Source organism: Gracilinanus agilis, chromosome 4, assembly GCF_016433145.1.
Source record: "Gracilinanus agilis isolate LMUSP501 chromosome 4, AgileGrace, whole genome shotgun sequence".
NCBI lineage: Eukaryota > Metazoa > Chordata > Mammalia > Didelphimorphia > Didelphidae > Gracilinanus > Gracilinanus agilis.
In genome coordinates this window covers 160,146,380-160,156,797 of record NC_058133.1, presented here as the reverse complement: position 1 = coordinate 160,156,797, position 10,418 = coordinate 160,146,380, and the positions used below count along the sequence as shown (strand labels likewise).

At 40.8% G+C, this 10,418-nt stretch overlaps 1 protein-coding gene across 1 annotated transcript in view; it reads left to right on the top strand.

Annotated features, from left to right (window-relative positions):
- The first annotated feature begins 416 nt into the window (after window positions 1–416).
- Window positions 417–10,418, top strand: part of C4H1orf198 (chromosome 4 C1orf198 homolog) — a 51,702-nt gene continuing 41,700 nt past the window's right edge. Inside the window, exon 1 of the mRNA XM_044673386.1 lies at window positions 417–1,137. Coding sequence (XP_044529321.1) covers window positions 787–1,137 — 351 coding nt within the window. The 5' untranslated portion in view covers window positions 417–786. The remainder of the gene's footprint in view (window positions 1,138–10,418) is intronic.

The window sequence follows — 10,418 nt, the reverse complement described above, 5'->3', positions numbered from 1 at the left end:
CTGTTTGTGTATGTGTCCTACCCCCCAACCAGACAAACAAACAAACAAAAGAATTGCATGAGAGCATGTTTTTTTTTCCTAAACTTTGTGTTTCTCCCAGAGTCTATCCCGGGTTCTGCACATAGAAGTCACTTAAATGTTTGTTGGGTTAACTCAACAGAAAACGGTCACAACGAAATATCCATCAGAACAAACATTTGATCAGGTCTCAACAACACTCACAAACAAGGGCTCGGGACGCTCCCAGCTCTGAGATGGGCTGGTGACGTTTGGAGTGGAAAAGATGGGGCGCCACAGCTGGAATGAGGAGGAGGCGGGAGAGGAAGGAGGCGTGCCCGCAGCTGGGAGGACTGGAGAGGTGTTTGTAAGGAGGAGGAGTGGACACGGAGAGGAGGAGACCGGGAAAGAAGGAAGAAGGAGATAGGGGAACTGGAAGAGGCAGGCGGCAACCGAAAGAGGGAGAGAGAGGGGAGGCCCAGTAAACCGAGGAGGAGTAGGCAGGAAGGAAAGGAAGTCCCCGGCAGAGGAGGGACCTGGAGGAGTGGACGGAACAGGGAGCCAAGAGCCAGAGAGGAAGGGAGGCGTTTACCCTGGGAGGGAGGAGGGAGGAGAGGAGGTCCTTAGCTCTCCCTGGTATCTTCCCTTCCTGCCTCCTGCCTTACGAGCCAGAGAGGGAGAGGCACAGACACAGGCAGAAGCTGAGGGAGCCCGGAGCGTGGCGGAGGCGTGGAGGGAAAGGAGCAGCCGGGCGGTGGGCAAGCAAAGCAAGGCCAAGGGTCCGTGGCCATGGCATCTATGGCGGCGGCGATCGCAGCTTCACGCACCTCGGTCATGAACGGGAACCGGCCGCTGGACGACAAGGAGCGGAAGCGCTTTACCTACTTCTCTTCGTTGAGCCCCATGGCCAGGAAGATCATGCAAGACAAGGAGAAGATCCGCGAGAAGTACGGGCCCGAGTGGGAGCGACTGCCCCCCAAACAGCAGGACGAAATCATCGACAAGTGCATGGTCGAGCCCCACATCCAGGCCCGCTACGCCGCGCACCGCGCCGCTGGGGCCTCGCGGGACCAGCCCCCCTCCTGCTACCCTAACCTGCGGGTGGCCACGGGCCAGAAGGTCGTGCACTTTGGGGACGAGGTAACTAGGGAAGCTTGCACGGTGCCCAGGAGGGAGGCGGGAGAAGGTGGGGAAGGGGTCACCCCGGTAGGGGGCTGCAGGTGTGCCCTCGGATCGTTCTCCTACCTAGCACCCCATCACTAAACCCTTAAATCTTCTCAGTGAGGTCAGAACACCTGCCCTTTGGTAGCCTTTGTTACCGGTTCTAGGTTCATTGCGGGCTGGGAAGGAAAAGGCTTCCCAGAATGACCTGCAGGAGAGATTGAGCCCAAACAAGGAGGAGAGAATATATCCACCCAGACTCTGGCTCCGGGTCTTGAGCTAGAAGGAAACCTTTGTGAAGATCGCCTACTTATTCTCCCTGTCTCCATCAAGGGATACCAGCAAGATAATCCTCAACTCTGACCATCAAAGTGCCCAGGGAGGGTTCCCCTACTTATTACCTTAATTGAAAGCACCTTTTCATTATTGGCAAACTCGAGGAAGGGGTTGAAAGGGTAGAGATTGATGAAAAAGGGTAAAAGTAGTAGATTTTAAGAAAATATTTAAAAAGATAAAAGATAAAAAAAAGTAAAACATTATGTACAAGTTATTGTTTGGGACAAACATCATGCCTCAATTTATTAACTAAAATGCTGAGGTAAGGCTGATTTAAGGGCTCTCTCCCAATTTAAATGCCCTCTTCCAAGCCACAGCTAGCAGCATTCATAAACTTCTTGAGGAGGTGATCCTACAGTCAAAATTTGTGCAGTTGTCTAGGGTATGGGACAAATCATTTTTGAAACCAGAAAGAGAAAAATGGGAACTAATAGCCACCAAAGTCACAGAACATTTATTATAGAAAACCACCTGCTGTTTTGCTACTTAGCAAACACTGAGTGTGTACTCTGATCCAGTAGGTTTGGGCATCAGGCAGCAGTCGGAGCAATTGTCCCATGATCACTTAATCACTTTGGCTAAAATCATCAAATATATAATAGAAGAGTACATGAGCTATCAGGTATTGGGGTTGGAGCCAATATATATTGAGCTAGGAAGACGCTGTCTCCTGAAGTCATTCACTTTAAGAGTGAAGTTTAAATCCAACTGATGTGTGTATAGTGGCATTTATTCCTGAAAAACTGAGTCTCATTTTAGTGAAAGGAAAGTGTGAAAACATAGGCATAGACTGCCAACACTACTATATTCTGGAAGAATTAAAAGGAAATTCTCCTTTGAGCTCTAAACTATAATTGGTTTGCCAGGAAAAATAGGTGTGGCAAAAAAGCAAGACTAAAGTATAGTTGTTTTTTTAAGTTATGCCTCCAAAGAAAAGTCTTTAGTATGAAAATAAGCATCGCACACATGGTATAGTACTTGAGTGCTCAGACTTGGGCTGTAAAAAAGTAAGCACTACTATCTTTTGGAAGATTTATGAATATATAAATAGGAAATGAAATAAATACTTTTATAAATATGTATTTAAAATGACTAAATATCTTTCCATTTCAGACCACGAATACTTTATATGCATTTATATACCAAAATAAACATATTATATATATACACACACACATATTCAGAGTACATAATCTCTGTATAACTGGTTAAAGTCAGGAAAACTAGCCATATTATTTTCTTTCTCTCCCTGGAGTCCTTTGGTCAAATGCCAGGTTAAATTGCACCTAAACTTATACCTTTAATAAGATTTAAAATAAAATGGAACTGGAATTAACCCTGGTTTCCCATTTCATAATCCTGTAGGAGCTCATCAGCCTTCTATTTTGAAGCTTATTCTTGCCTTTGCAAAGATGGCTGCCAACATGGATTCTTTACTGTTATAAGCATAGGAATATGTCAGAAACATCTCAACACAAAGGTTGTGAAAGATACAGATTGAATCTCAGGATACTTTGTGGATTTTGAAGGGTACCATAGTTTGAAAGTGGGAGATGTTTGGCACTCATGCCTATGGGCTGGACCAGCCCCTCAGGAAGCACCCTAAAAATATAAGAAGTTGGAAACAGACCAAGTCCAATGGAATTGCTGTTGCGTCAAGCCATCCTCTCTAAACTAGGACCTACAACAATCTTTTGATCATGGCCAAATGGTTTTGGGAAGGTTTTGGAGCAGAGTTGAATGCAAGAGGGCATACTGGGACTGGTTTGTCTGCTTGGGAGGTCCCTTATTTGAAATGAGTACATATTAGAACATGTCCTATCATACCTACTTTTGAACCGTACCCCTCTGGGAATGGTCCTAAGGACCCTCGATTATGAGCTGGATAATTTGGGATAGGAGTTATTCAGGGCAATGACAATGATTACTGGTGACTTGGCCAACCTGTAGCAAGTCTAGTTAGTTAATATACTGTATCCTGGACTTCCCATTCCCCATAATTGGAGGTTTTGGCATCCCCAAAGGGTATGATGAACTGTCAGAGAGCGAAATTCCTATCACCCTAACAATTTCTTGAAGGCACAGGTGCTTTTTGAATCTTTTTTTTTTTTCAACCCTGGTATTCAGGAGCCAGAAAAATTTCCAGATTCTGTTCTTAGGTCCACCATTGCCTTACTGAATGTTTTCTGTACATTATGGTAGCTCAGTAAAAGGTGTTGTCTGATTGCCCTTGCCCTTTTAGCTTGTAGCAGTTAACTTGCTATATTACTTGGATTCTTACTTTTTTAGTAATCAATCCAATAGCATGCTTTGGTTTTTGCTACTGTGAAGACATTCTCTTTGGGGCCAGCATTGTGATAAGAAATTCAAGTTATGTTATGAGATAATTGCTTGATACTTTGGCAATTTTAATACAAATTGTTAGTAAATGTTTCTTCTAGGGGTCAACTCTTTGTAATTTTGAAGACTTGATGGCATCCTCACATTTCCTTCCCTGCTTCTGATCATCTAATGAACGATAAAATAGGACTTTTAAACACTACAATTTATTGACTCATTCTACTCTGATGCCTGATTTATACTGACCTTGATAGACTACTCAGAAATAATATTACTTCCAGTGTTGTAAGATAGTGATTGCCATTCTTGGCTTCTAATAATTCGATAAAAAGTTAGGAATTTTACTAGTTAATTTATAGTCATAGTGCCTCTCTACTTGCCTCTTTCCCCCCAATCTCCCACTTTCCTAGTTAACTCACCCAAACATTGGTTTGGTACCATGGTATGAGTTTTTAGTGACATTAGCATGGTTTTCCTTTTAGGGTTTTTTTGTTTGTTTATTTGTTTTTAAGAATTTATGGTCAGGAGATCACTAGGCGGCTCAGTGGATTGAGAGTCAGGCCTAAAGGTGAGAGGTCCTGGGTTCAAATTTGGCTTCAGATGTTTCCTAACTTTGTTTTTTGTTTGTTTTGTTTTTAAATTAAAACCCTTACCTTCCATCTTAGAATCAAGACGCTGATTGGTTCTAAGGCAGAAGAGAGGTAAAGGCTAGGCAATGGGGGTCAAGTGACTTGCCCAGAATCACACAGCTGGGAAATGTCTGAGGCTAGATTGAACCTAGGCCCTCCCGTCTCTGGTTCTGGCTCTCAATCCACTGAGCCACCCAGCTGCTCCCAAATATTTGTCACTTGGAAGCGATGGGATTCCAACCCATGCCCCTGAAGAGACTGGAGCCTTAATTCAGCACCTTAGACCACTTGGCCACACTACCAAATCTCACTTCAAGCTTTGTGTCACTGGGCAAGTTTGTTTAACCCTTATTGCCTAGCCCTTATTTCTCTTCTGCCTTGGGACCAATTCACAGTATTGATTCTAAAATGAATGGTAAGGATTAAAAAAGAAAAAATAAAGAACTTACAGTCATATAGTTACTTCCTATCATATCCCAGGAGAAGTCATCTTTGACTTCCAGCTCATAAATCCTACTTCCTGACATCTGGCACTATTTCTTATGCTTCCACAGGCTTGAATCTATAAGATTTCTGAGAACAAAGAAGAACCCCCTTTTCTGCCCCTGATGGGCATTTTGATTTATTTCAATTCATTGAGTGCCTCATATTTTCAAGGCATTGTTCTAGCAATGGGGGTTAAAAAACAAAATAGTTCTTGCCCTTTAGGAATTTATATTATAACAGACAGTATGCCATGTACCCAGATGAGTAAGGAACAGGTTATTTGAAAAAGAGCACTAACAAGTGGAAATGAGAGCAAGGAGAAGATCAGAGGTTCAATAAAACCTCAGCTGAGCCTTGAAGGGAGATGTAGGAGAATGAAAGATGGAGTTGAGGGAGGAAGGAAAGATCACAAATACATGGAGAGAGGAAATGGAAGGTAGAGTGAGTGTGTTGAAAGGTAGTATTAAGAAATCGAGGTTGAAGCCAGATTTTGTAGCAAGGACTGCTTCCTCCCAACTCCTGAATGTATATTAAGCCTTCCCAGCACAGTATTCTAAAGAATATCTAAAAGAATTTGAGGTCATTAAAGGTGGCAAGCCTGCCCCAGCACCCAAACATAATCTTCCTCACACCCGATCCCTTTAGTTTTGGAATTCTTTTTCTTATACTAATATTAGGTGTTACAGTAGATAGACCACTAGACTTGGAATCATGGAGACTCATCTTCATGAGTTCAAATGTGGCATCAGACACTTACTACCAATGTGAACCTGGGCAAATCATTTTGTCAGTTTGTCATCTGTAAAATGGATTGGAGAAGAAAATGGCAGAACACTCTAGTATCTTTGCCAAGAAAATCCTAATGAGGTCATAGAGAGTCAGACACAACTGAGCAGCAACAACATTACTTTATTATACCAAATAAGGTCCCTTCTACATAGCAGCCCCTCAGAAAATATTTGTGGTTTTTTCTACTCCATTGTATAGTGAAAAGAGCACTAGCCGTAGAAAGCCTGATTTCAAAGCCTGACTCAGACACTCAGTAGTTTTGAAAGCTTGGAAAAGTCACCTAACCACTTTTAGCCTCAGCTTCTTCATCTGTAATTTGGAGCCAATAACACTTGCTCTACCTGACTCACAGGGTGAATCTGAAGAGATGATATAATTGGATGGAAAGCAGTTTGTAAACCATCAAGTGCCATATAAATGTCAGAGTATTTTTGTAACAGTAATCTCAAAACCGGACCTGTGACAGCTCATAATTCCTTCTTCCCAGGTGTCCTTTTTAATACTACTAATAATCTGGATGCTAACTCTTGGGAACCAGATCTATAACAACATGAAATATTTTTTATCTTCTCTCTTCTTCAGGCTTTTGCCATAGGCTTGAAATCATCTGAATTTGGTGCTTTGGTGCCATTGTTTTTAGACCGCAGAATCTAAAATTATGATGCCCAGCTTCTCGCTGGCTGATTCATTTTTCAGAAAAGATTCCAGGGCAGATGTTAACTTTCCTTATCTCTGTCTTGGGTCTACTCTGACTGCTGGGGACTATGTGAAAAGGTTATTCTGAGAAGATTCCATTGAGTTCCCAGAGCCTTTGTGACATCAATCCTCACTGGGCCCCAGACAAAAAAAAGGTAGAATGCTTCTGGATTCATATACTGCCTCTTCCTTTCCCCTCACCCACCTCCATCAGTGATGAATAATAATGACACTTGAACTGGCATCCTTAAAAAAGTATTCTGTGAGAGCGTCACATGTACTCAGCAGGTGGGAAAGGGAGATTACTAAAGGCAGAGAGGGTGATGTCTTCCCTTTTTGTTTTTAGGCACGATACAGACAGGCTCATTAATCTACACGGCTCCCTGGGGAAGAGAGGTGGCCCATTGACTGCCAAGAAACAGAGGTGCAGACAAATTAAGCGACTTGTTCACTATCACACAGGGGATGAGTAGCAGGGCTGGAGATAGTCTTAAATCTTGTTTCAAACCCTAGTGTTTTTCTTGGTACGCTAAAAAATTTTTGATACACGGATTTAGAAAACTTTCAGTTGAAGTTAAGATCATTATTCTTCAATTCTTAAAATGTTCATGTGGGAATAATATACACACATACATACACACACAAACACACAAATATAGAGGAGACCAGACAGACCAATTTGGGAACTTGTATATGTTTTATTATTCATCATCATAAAAACTTCATTTTTTTGTCATCATAAAGATTTCCCTTTCAATCCCCTTTTCTCTGTCTCTCATCCTCTTTCTCCTTGCCTTTTCCCTCCCTTTCTTTCTTCCTTCTCTTCTGCCATTTTCCCATGTATAATGGGGCTCTGGGAAGCCTTCCAGTAAGGTTGAGGATTTATATTTACTGTGATCTATAATGGATAAAGGTTCTATTGTTTGTTTTTTAATCCATGGTGTGGCTCATTCATGGGTTAAATCATTAGTGATACTTTTTTGCTTTGGGAACTATAGGTTTACTTACTCAGTTATGGAAATTCTCTTACCTCAGCAGGGCTAATATATTGCAGACTCAAAGGAAGAACAAAGATGCATTTTTAAAAGTATAGTTACAGTCCCTACACAGGCATTTGTTAGAGAAGAGCACATTATAATCCTTCCACTTCCTCTTAGCCATTTTCAGTCATAGACACTTGAACCATCTTCAAAATGTAAAAATAAATCTAAAAATAAATATAGCATGGGCACTCTGCTTAGCCCTTGAATAGATTTGTGCTTTGGGAGACTAGATAGCTTTTCTATTATGTTTATACTTTTGGGTTACTGTGTATTCTCTCAGTAATTAAGCCTCTGAGACACAGGAGCTTGTGCTGTGGATTCCATGTGGAACAGAGTCCCATTCCTGGTCTGACCAGAATTTGCCAAGACCCTGGGGTCCCATTCTGGATCCATATTCTGGGAAGACCGTGGTACTTCTCAGTATCTTTGCTTATCTCTGAAACTGAAATACCACATTTCCCAAATTATTAGCAAAACAACAATAAATATCACTTTATTTTTTTTTAAACATTACCTTACCTTTGCCTTCAGTTTTAGAATCAAATCGATAACTAAGTATTAGTTCCAAGGCAGAGGAGTGGTAAAGGCTAGGCAACTGGGGTTAAGTGACTTGCCCAGGATCACACAACTAGGAAATGTCTGAGATCCATTTTTTAAAAAAAATGTTTATTTTTTAGAATATTTTCCCATGATTCATGTTCTTTACCTCCGCCCTAAACCCACCCCATGCCCTCTCCTGGTAGCTGACGCACAATTCCACTGGGTTTTACATGTATCATTGATCAAGACCTATTTCCATATTATTGATAGTTGCACTGGGGTGGTGGTTTAGAGTCTACATCTGAGATCCATTTTGAATCCAGGACCCCTCATCTCCAGACCTGGCACTCTATGTGCTGAGCCACCTAGATGCTTCAGATACCACTTTTAAACTTTGTAAAAAAAACTCTATGAGGCATATAGTTAGTATAGGTATCCCCTGAATACATGAAGGGCTTATGGTTTTGATGTAGTGGGGAATTCCCTATTTGGGGCCTGCCTTCACCAATGCAAATCTTAAATCTGTCTATGAATTAGTTGAACACAGGACTACAGATTTAGAGGGTTTTTTTTTAATTTTTTATTTCCTTAGGTAGTCAGTATAGCATAAAGAGCAAAATCTATTTTAATTTTATTGTTAAGCAGTCTTATTATAAAGACCACAATTTTACCAACAAAGATACTGGAGTCCAGAGCAGTCAACTGAATTGTCCAGGATCCAACAAATAGTAAATGTTAGAGTTGGAATTTGAACCCGAATCCTCTGAAGCCAAATCCTGTGCCCTTTCTACTATACCCTGTCTCCTTTGATAACCCACAGTTGGCAATACTGTCACAATTGAGTACTAGTGCACTGAAACCATCAAGCGCTACATGGTCGCCGCAGAAATGCCTTCTAAAGAGACAAAATTGCATTTAGAAGAGTGTTTCATTTATTGTATCCAATCTCTAAAAATTGTTAATTGGTATCGATTTGATAGAAATAGCAACTCTTATGCAGAACATTCAACCAAGCAAGTCACTGCTCTCTCTGAGGTTTGCCATATGGAGGTCTGGGAAGGGCAATTAAAATAGTATTGATTAGTTAGCTGGAGGATTCCAGAACCTATTGAAGGGGTTAAATGGCTTATCACAGAGGAAATTAATCAATCAACAAATATTTATTTATAAACATTTACTATATGCCAGGCAGGAGGCTAAGCGGAGGAGATTCAAAGAAAGCCAAAACCAGTCATTTCTTTCAAGGAACACACATTTGGATAGGGGAGATAATAGATCAACAACTATGTGTGACCACACACATATACATACAGATACACATGTTTTGTGCATATGTGTATACATGTGTACACCCACACACCCAAAGGAAAGGTATCCCAAAGGCTTCTGAAGAAGGTGGGATTTGAACTGCCTTGAAAGTAGCCAGGAGAACCAAGAGGCAAGGGTGAGAGTAGAGAACATCTAGGCATGGAGACCACTAGTGTGAAGACATGGAGGCTGGAGTTGGAGAGTCCTTCCATGAAAGACAAGGGCAAGTAGGTCGATGCTGTAGCCTATGGTGGAGCGGCCACTCTTCTGACCCACAGCTGGGCTATGGGACGGGTGATCTCAGGCTCCATCACAAACGTAGCTAGAGCACAGTACAGTAGGCACAGCAAACCTCTTTTGTAAGATAAGCAGGATTTAGGATGATATGGCTGGGCAAGTATTCTGATGAACAGAGTTCCTCTTTATTCCCTACTGTATAGAAGGGAATAAAGTGCAGGACAACTGGAAATGGAGGAAGGGGGCAGGTTATGAAGAGTTCTAAATGCCAATTTGTATTTGATTCTGGAAATTATAGGGAGCCGCTGTAGCTTATAAGGAAGAGAAGAGGTGGGGAAGGGAAGCAGAGTGGTGATAGTCATCCATATTCTGTAGCAATATAATCTTAGGGGTAGCTAGATGACTCAATGGATAGGGAGCCACATCTAGAGACAGGAGGTCCTGGGTTCAAATATGGCTTCAGATGCTTTCCAGTTCCTTGACTTAACCCTGATTGCCTAGCCCTTATTGCTCTTCTGCCTTGGAACCAGTATCTAGTAACAATTCTAAGATAAAAGGTAATGATTTAAATATATACATTTATTATTAAATTATATATTATTATGTTATATAAAGTAAATATAATATAATAAATATTTAAACATAAATTTTTATAATTATGTCACACAATTATGTATATAAGTATATATGTGCATATATAAGTATATACAAATAAATCAAATAAATATAAAATAATAATATAATATATAATAATATATGTATTATATACATATATATTATATAATATCTAATAATAAATTTTAAAATAATGTAATATACAAATATAATAAAATAAATAAGCATAATAATATATATA